This window comes from Solenopsis invicta, chromosome 16, assembly GCF_016802725.1.
Source record: "Solenopsis invicta isolate M01_SB chromosome 16, UNIL_Sinv_3.0, whole genome shotgun sequence".
Lineage (NCBI taxonomy): Eukaryota > Metazoa > Arthropoda > Insecta > Hymenoptera > Formicidae > Solenopsis > Solenopsis invicta.
Window position 1 is genome coordinate 1,716,953 of NC_052679.1, and position 14,005 is coordinate 1,730,957.

Sequence of the window (14,005 nt, forward strand, 5' to 3'; positions counted from 1 at the left end):
TAGTATAGTTTACATCTGTTCGTCATTTTGTAATTGGCGGTGATTGGTAGAGCGACACCGCGCGAGCGTCATCGCACTATTGCTATTGCACTCACCGCGGATCGACGATCGATACGCGTAGGACGCTATCGTATCAACAATCTTTCGTTTAAGAAATTGACAAAATTCACCACTGACAAACGCTACGATCGTAGAACCAATTGCGTGATTCCACCGGGGGAAGAGAGGAACCAAGGGGAACTTGGTACTTGGTACTCTTGGTATAGTGGGAGCACGGTGTAATGGAACAAGTTGACTCGAGTTTTTACTTCGCCTTACTCCAGATCGTCCTCCTCGTCGTCGTTGCTGTCCACCTCCATCGTTTATATCGTGCGCTCGCGATGCAGCGTAATGCACGAGAGTGAGTGCGACTAATCGAGCAGAAAGTATGGCACGTCCCAAACACAGAGCGAGCGCAGAGGTGTGCGCTGACTGCGGGGCACTCGGTGAGCGGAGCACAGTTTTTCTTCACTCTGTCACTCTCCTCTTACAGTGATACAAAATAAACGCGTGACGATCCCCAAAGTGTGTCTCTTGAATGTCGTTTAAAGAGTACATTTCCCGATATTTTTGTTTATGTAACAAAAATTTGTTGGTATAACATCATTTCATTGAAAGAATGTATCATTCAATTGATCTGTCATGCTGTTTCAGAGCCAGGATGGGCATCAATAAACAGAGCTATTTTATTATGCGACGATTGTTGTGGAATTCATCGTAGTCTAGGACGTCATGTGTCACATATTAAATCTTTGCACAAGGGTGTTTGGAATCCTCACTTATTGAACGTTAGTATTAATTAAGTATCTAAGTTCTAAAAGAAGCTCTCTTAAAGCTTTCTTTTTACATTGTGCAAAATGTATAAACGGTATAATATTTTTGAAATGAATGAATATTTCAGATGGTGCATACATTGAGTGATAATGGAGCTAACAGTATTTGGGAACATTCCCTACTAGATCCCAGCAACTCCAAGATTAGTAGACGAAAACCACAACCTAAAGATTCCTTGCAGTTAGTACTTGATTATACATATTTTACAAATTTTTTTGTCTCTTTTGTTCATATTTACTATTTGAATTTGTAGATACTCTTTGATTTTGTGGAGTAAATCAAATTTAAGTAGAGATTATTTGGTTATTGTTATCCTTCTAGATTAAAATTTCAATTTGAAACAGTAGAGAAACTGTTGGTACATTTACTCCATGGTATTTTTGTACTTTTTATACTTATTATTTCCTTATAGTCCAGTAAAGGCAGATTTTATTAAAGCCAAGCATCAACACTTGGCCTTTATATTACGACCAAGCAAGGAAGAATGTTGTACCGAGGAGGAACTCAATAGACAGTTGCACAGTAGCGTTCGGACAAGTAATTTAGAAACTTCATTGAGGCTATTGGCACAAGGAGCCAACCCTAATTATTTTTATAAGGTATATTCAAGTATAATACACTGATGTGTTACATGTAATTATGATATTGTAGAGAAAAATATTTTTACCTGAAATTGCATGTAAATTTTATGTATGTGTACAGGAGAAAGGAACTACACCTTTACACGTGGCAGCTCGTGCTGGACAAGCTCTCCAAGTAGAACTTTTAATAGCTAATGGTGCAAACCCGAGTGTAGTTGATTTAAATGGACAAACAGCTGCTGATATTGCCAAGTAAGTATTACAGTAACATGTTTTTATTATACGAGATACTGGACGAATATTTTTCACGTTTAAATATTCTTTCTATTATTTCAGAATGGCAGGACATATAGATTTATCTGAACGTATAATTGAATGTATGTACGATGTAACAGATAGACTGACATATCACGTATGTTCTCGTAAACCAAGTCATCGAGGCGATCAACATCTCATTAATTCCGATTTGGCTTCTTTCTTGGATAAAAATGAGTTAGCTTTGGAAGGTAGAAGCAGATTGCAAATGGTATGCAAAAATTTATATTTTAATTAATTACTTTACATATTTTTGTTTTACATTTGTAAGATCCGACTTATTTTGGCTTAGTTACCAAATCATTTGCTGGAGGAGTTAGCCATGGATGTTTACGATGAGGTGGATCGCCGGGAAACAGAAGCAAGTGAATATCACTTTTCTTTTATCTATTAGAATTTAGAATAAATATGCTGATCATGATTTAGATATGCATGAATTTTGTACTAATTTATATTATTAATGATACATATATATTTCTTTGTCACGCTATTCTTTTGGAAGAGTAAGTAAAAAATATTTTAATTTATTTGACAATATTATGATACAAAGTATTGGATTTGGACAAAAGTTCTTGGCATATATGTGGTTAAATAAATCTATGTACAAATACCTAAATATTAGCTTTAAATTTCACTTAAAAAATGCTACAAACTATTGTGCCAACCAAATATGTAAACAATTACTAAAATATGTAATATATGCAGATAAGTAAAGTTTTCTATTTTATGCATAGTTTGGTTCTCAACTGCGTCCCTCCCGGAGAAATGTACTGTTCCATTTTTGCCAGTTAATCCACAATTGTCATCTACTAGAAATCAAGGAAGACAAAAATTAGCGAGATTCACGCCGAAGGAATTCACTACTCTTATCGCAGATTTACTAATTGAGGCGGGTCGAAGACACATGCTTGCTAATAATGCACTTCAAAGTAATATTATTAAATTAATACAGTACTTTTTTTATTTTGCGAGAATTTCAAGTATTTTATAGTACATAATATTTACATTACCGTATGATCTAATCTTTAGATCCTGCAGTATCTATGCTTCGCAAAGAGCAAGTTGGTAAGCATGGATCACAAATGTCTGATGATGAACCTTTGTACGACAGTGTTGCATCTGATGATGACTATGCTGCTCTAACATCTACAGATAATACTTCGTCTGATGTCTCAAACCAGCTTAAAATTAATAACGAGGTAACTTTTCATTTGTGAAATAATTAACTAACTCTTCACCCTTTGAATACAAAGTATTTAACAAACTCTATTACGCTCCTTACCTTGAAATGACAATACAAAATATCTGAAATTTTTGCCTAGAGCTAGGATATTATATTTTTTGTAACTGCTACAAATTAAAATATAATTTATGTGTAAGTATATTAGTATAATACATACTAGTTTCACAAATTATTTACTTGTTTTAACTTGCATCAAGAGCAAGATACTAAAAATATATAAATTTAAAAAACTCGGTATTAGTCATATTTACTTCTATTTGTGGTAAAATATTAAAGGTACCGGCACTAATAACAAAAAGAGGAATAAGGAATTGGCTGAGCACATGGCTTTTCTGTAGACGGTGTTATTAGGCAAGTGCACAGATCTGTTTGTGCATGTGCGATCATTGCCAAAGGCGTACATTTTTACTATTGTGAAACATTAGCTACTGGACTTATATAATGATTCGCAATCCACTAAACACCATGATTTATACATTGCATAACAATAATACAATGATTATATGTACAATGTGTATCAATTTATAACAATTTGTTTGCGTGATCATTATAACATGCTCTATATTTGTTGCATAATATATTTTAATTTAAAACAAAGATTATTATGGTGTTACATTGTTTCAGGAAGTATTTACGCCAATTTCTAAGGGTCTTCCGTCCATGGTAGAAGTTTTGAAAAAACAGTTGACCCTATCTGAATCAACCGTTCGAGATCTTCGTGAGCAGATACACACTCTGCAAACCGCCAACGAGCAACTCGCTCAAGAAAATAACAAGCTGAAACATATGCTACAAGTAAATAATATAAATTTGATTATATCCTTAATACACAACAACCTTCTATTTAATGTTACATACATATACGAGGGGCGTTCGATAAGTAATGCAACACATTTTTTTTCTCAGAGCAGAATGGTTTTATTTAAGATTCAAATACACTATATTGTTCCCCAATTCTTTGGCTATAAAATTCTATTTTTCGACTAATCTTCGTTCAATTCTATTCTTTACGCCACCTTAATGTGAGAGCCTGTATACCGCCATGGTACCACTCTACTGGTTTGTGTCTAAGCTAAGTTCTTACTGCATCAATAACTTCCCCTTCTGACTTCCATCTCTTTGGACCACTGAAGAATGGACTCCACGAGAAGCACTACAACAATGATGGGGAAATTATGATGCAGCAAGAACTTGGCTCACACACAGACCAGTAGAGTAGTACCATGGCGGTATACAGGCTCTCACATTAAGGTGGCGTAAAGCCATAGAATTGAACGGAGATTAGTCTAAAAATAGGGTTTTATAGCCAAAGAATTGGGGAACAATATGGTGTATTTGAATCCTGAATAAAACCATTCTGCTTTGAGAAAAAAATGTGTTGCATTACTTATCGAATACCCCTCGTATTTCAATGTATCACCTAAATGCTGTAAATGTAAAAAAATTTGACTAATCTAGATTAAAGCTTCTGGTGATGGCAACATGAATGGACATGTTGGTGGAGAACAGGAACCTGAATTAGAGCCAGTGCACGATATCAAAACATCCACTATACGCGGAAATCAACGACCGGCATCAATGTACGAGACTAGAGAAGGTTTACGGAAACCAGCGTCATGGTCAACAACCATTTGTCAAGTAATTATCTTTTTCTCAAACATACAAATTCAGTAATAAAATATATCCATATCTATTTGCTTAATTTTATTTAGACAAAACGCGACATTGAACCTTTATCGCGGAATAACACGCAAAGTTTGTGGGAATGTGGTGCGCCTAATTTGCCACCCAGTGAAGAGGTAACTCGACGAACGGAACAAGTTACTAGGCGAATTCAAGAGCTGTGGATGGCTATGCAAGATCCAAGCCAACGAGAAGCTTTTGTTCCTTGTGCCGAGAGGATACGTGTAGCTGTTGCCGAATTAACCGCTATATTTCCTCAGGTAGAATTTCTGATCTTTGAACATTTTTCGTTTGCTAGCAAAGGCAATTTCTACTCTATTTCTATTGTATTTGTAGAATCCAATTGAAGAGAATATCAGGTCTGCCTTACGCCAATTAAATGGTAATACCGGGAGACTTCAAGCAGAGTGTTCTGGTCTTCAAAGATGCACCAGTGATGCCGAACACATGGATCGTTGTTTGCAACAAGTACGTTCGTGCGCTTACGATATTGCCAAAGCAACTAAGCTACTTGTTACGCAATTTCAAACGTAGATTTTCTCGCAATGTCACAGAAAAAGTATTGAATGATGCCTTTGTTTTTTACCAAATCTACTAAATATTTTTTTTCTTTTGAGTCTTGATTACAATTAGTTATTAATTAATTATTGTAATATGCTTTATATGTATATGTATATACATACATATATAAAGTATTTACATTTTATAATAATTCCTTTACTTATCCTTCTGTTAAGTTTAATAAATATTGGAGCAAAATCACTTTTTTTTCTATTATTATTATTAAATTATTTAATTCTTATAATGAAACAATAAAAACATACTTTAAAATTATTTAAATAACCATGATTGAATGTAATCTAACAAAGACATGACATTGATTGAATATATACAGGATGAGTTTTAATTCCTGTGTCAACGCCCTATCACAGTGGTACGCAATCTTTTATAAATTAAGAGCCATTTTCAGAAATAGGCAATCTCTTGCGGATCGGATAAATACACACATACACACACACGTGCGTGCGCGTGCATGTATATTTATGGGTATGTACATTCTGTTTCACGTATAATGTATATGATGCATCATTTATTCTTATTGTTTAACTAATGTTAAACAAGCATATATGTTGCATTATGCGCATCATATATGAAACAGAACGTACTGTATGTTAATATGAAAACATATGTATGTATAATAGATAGATAAAAAAATTTATATCTTAATACTAATAAGAAAATTAAAAATGTCAACATAATTTATAAAAATTAAATTTTATAATCATATTTATTTGTGAGATAAACTACTTTTTTAAATTTAAATTTTTAAGAAATATTAAAAAAATGTCAAATTAAAACTATAAAATTGCGAACATTAATTATATATTAATGTGATATTTGATAAATATATAATTTTATATTTTCGACTATGATTCGGCGGACCGCAAAAAATTCACAAGTGAGCCGTGAGTGGCATATGATCACTACCCTATCACAAGAGATGACTGTAACTGCAAAATTCACTCTGTATACGTGTATCATGTTTGCATGCATACAGAGTGAATTTTGTAGTTGTAGTCACTATAAAGTCATCTCATAAGGTAAAATGTTGACAGGAATTGAAACTCTGTATATATATGTGTGTGCATGCGTGCGTGTGTTGTGTGTATATGCATTTGTGTATACACACATATGTTTATATATATATATATATATATATATATATATATATATATATATATATATAAAATATAATCATAAATATATCATTTAATACTTGTAAAAGACTGAATAGCAGCAAACCAATGACTTCTATACATTTATACAGCTTAAGTTTATAAGTTTTGTTTAATGCATAAGTTTTGCTCAAGCAAATTTTACAAAGATATAAATCTTGTCACTGAAATGCTAAATTACAGCTCGATTATTTTACAGATTAAAAAATTTCTGGATATCAAATTTTAATGAATGTTCTCACTACATGCATGAACCTATTTAAATCATCCAATCATGTGTTTATTAGGAGTGTGCGGTTACCCGAGATTTCGGGTTTGGGTCGGATCGGGAATTTTTTTTGGGATCTGTTTGGGACTTAAAATCGAAACGGAATCCCAAAATTTTGTAAATTTTGAGTACTCGGATTTAAAGTCGGGTCAAGTAGCGATCAGAGATTTAGATACTTTATACACTGATGTGAGAACAAAATTACTGAATTTACGTAAGGCATTTCGTTTATATTGAATTACTAAATTTGAATACTGCCAATGAAATATTTACTTACAGTACATAAGTATTTACTCAATAAAAAATAATTAAATTAGTGGTTATTCCTTGTACTAAATAAATATATATTTACGTTTGGAAAAAATTTTATTGGGGCAATATTCAAACAAATAATTATTAAAATTTAGTAATTTTTTTCTCACATCAGTGTATAAAGTATTTAGATCTATGATCGCTTCTTGACCCAATTTTAGATCCGAGTACTCAAAATTTACAAAATTTTGGGATTTCGTCTCGATTTCGGGTTCCGACAGAATTTCGGGACTTGACTCGATTTCGGTTTCCGACTCAAGTTCGGGTCCCGACTCGATTTTAGGTACCCGCACACCCCTAGTGTTTATGTATATTATATGTGCCAAAATTTGGCAAGTTCTTATTACATGATTGAAAGAATTTAATAAATGTAATTATAGCAATATTTAATGTGAGATAATTTGAGAAATATAGAAATTAAATAATATATCTCAAATTGCTTTTCTACATTCTTAGTATTAATTTAAATAGTCAAAACGGCACAATATTAAAATTGTAATCTAAATTTACATCATTTTATTGTATACGTTTTATCACACATTTTTTTTATTTCTTACATCATTATTAAATCCACTTTAACTTTTTAATCAATTTACATATTTTACAATTTCTTGGCTATATTATTATTAAAATCTGTGCAATAAAAAAATAATTGAATATAAATATTTTATTTAGCTAGTTAAATTGTACAACAAAATATATACTTAGTAAATAACAAAATAAGATAATGTTATACCTGCATTTTTATTATTAATATACATACGGATAATAAATTGATATCTAGTAATGAAAGTGTACAAAAATACATAGTATAGCATAAAAATACTAACTGTAATTATAAGATAATCGCGCGCATAAATAAAATGTATTTTCATAAAACTATATTAACTGTATAATGACATATCTATTATATAGTATAATGCTGTGCGTGTGTGTATGTGTGTATGAGCGCGCGCGCGCGCGCGCGCGCGTGTATGTGTGTGTGTGTGTGTGTAAAATGAATAGAATACAATTAATATACTCTTAAGTTTTTATGTATTTTTGGCCAGTTATAATGAGTGACATAGTTTATTTCTTTTATATATGTAGCATACATATATTTTTTAGCTAGATGTAACTCAACAATTAATGTAATTAAACATTAGTTTCACATAACGTAAAATTAATTGTAATATAAGCATAATATTAATTCTATTTTGAAATTAAATGAAAGTAATAGAATAATATTATAAGCTTATGGAATAATGTAAGATATTCTTGTCAAACATTTTGCTATAATAAAAATTGTAATTATATGAGTTTGTATTATTACAATATTTTAATATATATACAGAGTAAGTTTTAATTCCTTTATCAACGTTTAGCGCACCGTGCGATTTCGGCGATTTAAAAACTAATTACATATAGCGCGCTTTCGAGTGCAGTGCGCTTTAATGCCGGAATCATCCAATGAGAACTAAAATAGAGCATATGACGTGTTGTCTCGAATCCAATTGGGTTAAAATTAAAATCCACATGCCCACAGATTACATTCCGAAAACCATCGAAAAAAGTGCCGCAATTAGTCCGTTCACTACTCGTACGCTCATTGGATCATCGCGCAGGTATCTGCGGGTGTCTGCAATGCCGGCATAAAGCGTCACTTCCACATACGCGATATTTCCCATTGTGCGACGAACGACGAATAGCGAGAAGAACAGACTGGACAAGGACTAGTAAGTTTCGCAAGGGAGGGGGCCAATGATCCGCACGAGTTTTCGCGCTACCTGTTACGAAGCCCCTCGACTGCTGATACAAAACACGTGTCTGCGGATGAATTTTAAGCGTGAGTAGTTTCAATTTTCTCGTCAAGTTGAGCGAGTGGATGCGGGCGTGTGCGCGCGCGCGCGCGCCAACTGTTTACGCGAGACGCGATCTACAAGTTTAGGCGTTCTCGTGTCAAAGGGAAAGCGGCGCAGTGGTAGCCGCACTAGCCGCCGCCGAGCGGGCTGAGCGAGCGAGCGAGCTGTGAAGCGGCGCGGCGCGGGGCGGCCATTTTATGTTGGTATGACGTAGAGGCTGGGTGTAGCTTAGCGTTCTTATTGTCGGTCGTGCGTGAGGAAAAAATTACCCGATCGTTGTCTGGTAAGTATCCGGAAGCTCGATGGTACCGAACGATTGCCCGCGAGTGATGTGAACTCCGCGTTCTCGCGGATAGCCGTGTGTAACGTGTTACGCGTGGAAGTGAGAGCGCTGGACAGCTTCGGCGAGCTGACTGCTGCGAGAGAAAGAGAGAGGGAGGAGTACGATTGAGAGACGGAAAGAGTAAGAGAGAGAGAGAGAGGGGAAAGTGTGCGCAAACGAGCGAAACGATCGAACGAACGAGACAACGAGAGCTTCTAGTGTCGAGAGCTAGCGAGCGAAAAGTGAAAGTGCGTTTGCCGCGACGGTGCGCGGCGGCGGTGGCGGCGGCGGTGGTCGGCGGCGGCAACGGCGGTAACAGCAGCGGTAGCGGCGAGGACGAGAACGACCACGACGTCGACAACGACGGCGGCGACAGCGGCAGCGGCGGCGGTGGTGGCAGTGATAGTGGTGGTGCGTCCGTAACAGCGCGTGCGAACATGAGCGAGGAAAGTAATCCACGTACGCTGTACGTGGGCAATCTGGACACCACGGTGTCCGAGGACCTTCTGTGCGCGCTCTTCTCGCAGATCGGCGCCGTGAAGGGATGCAAGATTATCCGCGAGCCCGGCAACGATCCGTACGCTTTCGTCGAGTTCACGAATCATCAGTGCGCGGCCACGGCATTGGCCGCCATGAACAAGCGCTCCTTCCTCGAGAAGGAGATGAAGGTTAACTGGGCGACCAGCCCGGGCAATCAGCCCAAACTCGACACCAGCAACCACCATCACATATTCGTCGGCGATCTCTCGCCGGAGATCGAGACGCAAACGCTCAAGGAGGCTTTCGCGCCTTTCGGCGAGATCAGTAACTGCAGGATCGTACGGGACCCGCAGACTCTCAAGAGTAAGGGCTATGCGTTCGTTTCCTTCGTGAAAAAGTCCGAGGCCGAGGCGGCGATCAACGCGATGAACGGCCAGTGGCTCGGTTCGCGCAGCATCAGGACCAACTGGTCCACTAGGAAACCGCCACCACCGAGGTCCGAGAGGCCGCGTCACTCCAACAATAGTAAACCCAACTACGAGGAGGTACGTCAAAGCCTTAGCCTTAGCTCCAAGCTTGCCAATGACTACTTATTTGCTACGATATTCCTGATTAGCAAGTACTTTCCTACTACTCGATACTGTTTCTCGTAACGTTCTATATAATGTTACAATTTAGTCTACCATCATCCAGTCTAATGTAAAGATGTTCCGTCATCGTCGTCGTCTTCACCTCTGTCTAGTGACCCTTGATTCTACATTTTTCCGATTCAAATTTAATATTAATCCCATTGTATATTAATCCCAATATTAATCCCAACAGGTATATAACCAAAGTAGTCCAACCAACTGTACAGTGTACTGTGGCGGCTTTACGAACGGTATCACGGATGAGCTGATAAAGAAAACGTTTTCCCCTTTTGGCACTATTCAAGATATAAGAGTGTTCAAAGACAAGGGATATGCTTTTATCAAGTTTACAACCAAGGAAGCTGCTACACATGCCATCGAATCGACGCATAATACAGAAATTAATGGTAGCATTGTTAAATGTTTTTGGGGAAAAGAAAATGGTGATCCAAACAGTGTGGGTCCTAATGCTAATCACCAAGCTCAACAGGTTAGCATTTACACGTACAAACATATCAAAAACATTCGCTTCTCTTATCCATCTCTCTTTATGTATAAAAATTGCTTATTTCTTCTATATTGATCTTTATCATATCATATTGTCCAATATCATGTTGATATCGATGCACGTTGCGTGTGACGTATCTATGATAAAATTATAAAATTACAGAAATAAAAATGTAAACATTTATTTGTAACAGGTGACAGCAGGAGCAGGACAATACCCATATGGTTATGGGCAACAGATGAGTTATTGGTATCCACAAGGCTATCCGCAGATGCAGGGCCAGTTCTTGCAGCCTGCTCAATACTATGGTCAATATTATGGACAGCAGGCTCAGTATATGAACAGCATGAGGATGCCCACTCCAGGCGCGGGAGCCTGGCAACCGACGCAAGCCACCGCGGCACCTCCGACAGCGAGTGCGCCCTTGCCACCGGGCCAACAGCCCACTATGGTAACATACACCATGCCACATCAGTACCCTACGCAATGAAACTGATTTATTGATACCGGCTAATTGTTACGATATAGTTGTCCCGGGGTTCGCGCGAAAATCGTCCCGACATATACCTGTTTCAACATTAACATTCGAGCTAATGCCAATACAACAAAACTAATCGTTTCTAATTGAGATCTGATTTCGCTCATTAAATAAATCGAATCTGTAATAGGACAAAAAGAATAATGGATAATGTGTAATTGGTATGAGTGTTTCCTTTCTATTTTCTTTTTTTTTCCTCTTTCACACAATCAATTCCTTCAATAACTAAGAAACGTTATTTTCTTTTCTACTTTTCCATCATAGATGCGCGTAACGTCACTTTGTAACATACATAAATCTGACATAATGAGGATAGATTGCAAAGCATCGCTGCGCGGTCTAGAATTCGATCAGATTTCATGATTTTGCTTGGGCATGCGACATTGAAGCAGGTATATCTCCAAACTTTTTCTCGCGATCCCCGAAATTCAACCGAGCCCCGCACCCATTGTGCTGCGCAAGTGACGTACGTATGCGGCAATTTTTGCGTTGTTGATACCTTTTTAATATTTTTGCCACTGATATCTCGACTCTCACTTCCTCTTCAATCTCGGATCGTCGATGAATAACGCGCGCGCGGCAAATGTTGATTTGAGATAAATTTGGAGAGTACTGCTAATATTGGACATAGTTAGTAAGGTAGAAGAGCGATTAGCTAGACACACGGCGCCTGTGATGTAGCTAGACTTTTGGACGCGTGTATGCTAAGGCGTGCGGGGCTCCCTAAGAAATAAATTCTGCGAGAGTTGAGTAACGAGTTACAATTTTATCTCGTTGTGTGATATTTATCGTCGGTGGTTAATGTATAAAATTTTGCTATGATTCTCTTCAAAGAAGAATAATGGAAGAGAGAGAATGTGTATGTATGTACGTGTGTAAAACGCGCGCGCGCGTGTATGTAAGTTTTGCTAAAGACATCAGTGAATCGAGATTCCCTTGTACGAGTGTAAGCTCAAATACGTTAATTGCTGCGACGTTGTACGTTAAATGGTGCATCGGCTCGCACTCTCTTCGTATATTTTGGTCTGTTACCATGTTTTAGGTGTATTTCGAACATTATACTCCATCTGCAAATGAGTAAAGATCGCGATGTACACGGTGCGTTTACCGGGGAGGTTTTTTTTCTTTTAACGAGAATACTTTTTCTCGTTAAAATTTTGAGAAAAAGAATAAACGTGGGAATTAATCGCCGTGTTAAAGGTGCGACGAGTATAGTTAATGACCCGAATAGATATCGGTAATGACGTACTTGGTCGTATATCAACATAATGTTAATGACTTTTCGCCGTTTGTATAAACAGATTTGGTTGGCTAGGTCGGACAACCGAAAAATAATAAATGTAATTTAAGTCTTACAATAATAATAAACGCACGCATACTTCCATCGGGATATTTCTCATCAAGGGACGAGTCATTGATATCTTGGTCTCGAGATTAAGACACATGCATGAAAATTGAAAACATATATTTGGTTACTTGTTACGCGGATGTCGGTAATTGGTATCTTGCAACATAGCGTGGATTCGATTGACAATCAATCATGATGTAATATACATATGTTTGCGAATTATTATCGTAGTCTGTCTGTATATGACACGATTCGATTCCTTCGTGTCTTCCAAGTTAACGCGTAACGAAAGTTCGCGTAGCACAATTAATAGTGTATAGTGTTGCTTTCTCGTTCTCTTCGGTATCCTCGCTAATCTTTTAGGGCTCGGGCGATTAGCCTCTCAAGCTACCGATCGAGGAAAACTTGCGTTGTATTTGGATACGTTACAATCAAATCGGGACGAATCAGGAATCTTACTGTGAAAATAATTGTGTCAAATAGTACAGTAAATATATCTCACAGATGGACATCGCGTCCATCGTTCTCTCTTCCAATTTCAATTGAGTATTGTACAGAATATTGTACAGAATCGACTGTCTCAGTCTTATTTGGCAATTACAATTTGAAACTAAAAAAATTTTATTATGAATTAGTTACATAATGCTGTATCTCGGTGCTTTAGTGCTCTAAACACACGAGCCCTATTAATTACACGATTGTTTTCTATGATACAACTTTTGTTTTATCAGATTTGTACGCGTGATTGCGTCGCGTCGCGTCGTGTCCCGTCCGTTGCATTCTTCTCAAATTGAGTTGAGGTATCTACCGTTCCGACGAAATAATAAATATCCCTGTTTGAACAAGATGATGGAGTACTATTTCATTTTGTATTGCGGAAGTTCGTAAAAAGGATCGAAATGGATTATTTCCAACGATGTTTGACATGTGCGAATGCTTATCATCTCAGTTCACCACCGACGGTAAAATGCCATAAAAAAATTTCAAAACCAATTTGTATAAAGTCAGTATATAATAAACGAGGGAAATTGATGAAGCCGGGCGTGGTAATGATTCGATTGGCTGCGATAAAACGATATCGGACGAAAAGCCAATTCAAGGAAAAACGGAGTTGCCTGCGATGTAATCGGTAGAAAAATCGTAAGAGAGGAAACAAAAGATGTTATATAAAGAATAATTTAGGTACGGCAGGGTGTCGAACCCTCGAAGATGCTTAGGATAATGTTATCTTATAATAAAAACAAATTGTCCTTTTGAATGAAAAAAAAAAGGAATAAATATTTAAAATACATAATGTGCATTATTTCGTTTGTTTCAATACATTAACT

General features: G+C 36.8%; 2 protein-coding genes across 2 annotated transcripts; both read left to right on the top strand.

The window, feature by feature from the left end:
- The first annotated feature begins 211 nt into the window (after positions 1 to 211).
- LOC105196095 (ARF GTPase-activating protein GIT1) lies at positions 212 to 5,928 on the top strand. The gene is made up of 13 exons (XM_011161842.3): positions 212 to 485; positions 694 to 827; positions 941 to 1,053; positions 1,286 to 1,472; positions 1,576 to 1,706; positions 1,791 to 1,980; positions 2,062 to 2,134; positions 2,504 to 2,698; positions 2,799 to 2,968; positions 3,637 to 3,807; positions 4,471 to 4,650; positions 4,725 to 4,955; positions 5,032 to 5,928. Exons 1-13 carry the CDS (start codon positions 428 to 430, stop codon positions 5,227 to 5,229), a joined length of 2,031 nt encoding a protein of 676 aa, XP_011160144.1. The 5' UTR covers positions 212 to 427; the 3' UTR covers positions 5,230 to 5,928.
- A 2,835-nt stretch (positions 5,929 to 8,763) lies between these two features.
- Positions 8,764 to 13,968, top strand: LOC105196096 (nucleolysin TIAR). The gene is made up of 3 exons (XM_011161843.3): positions 8,764 to 10,199; positions 10,477 to 10,773; positions 10,985 to 13,968. Exons 1-3 carry the CDS (start codon positions 9,612 to 9,614, stop codon positions 11,279 to 11,281), a joined length of 1,182 nt encoding a protein of 393 aa, XP_011160145.1. The 5' UTR covers positions 8,764 to 9,611; the 3' UTR covers positions 11,282 to 13,968.
- The last annotated feature ends 37 nt before the right edge of the window (positions 13,969 to 14,005 follow it).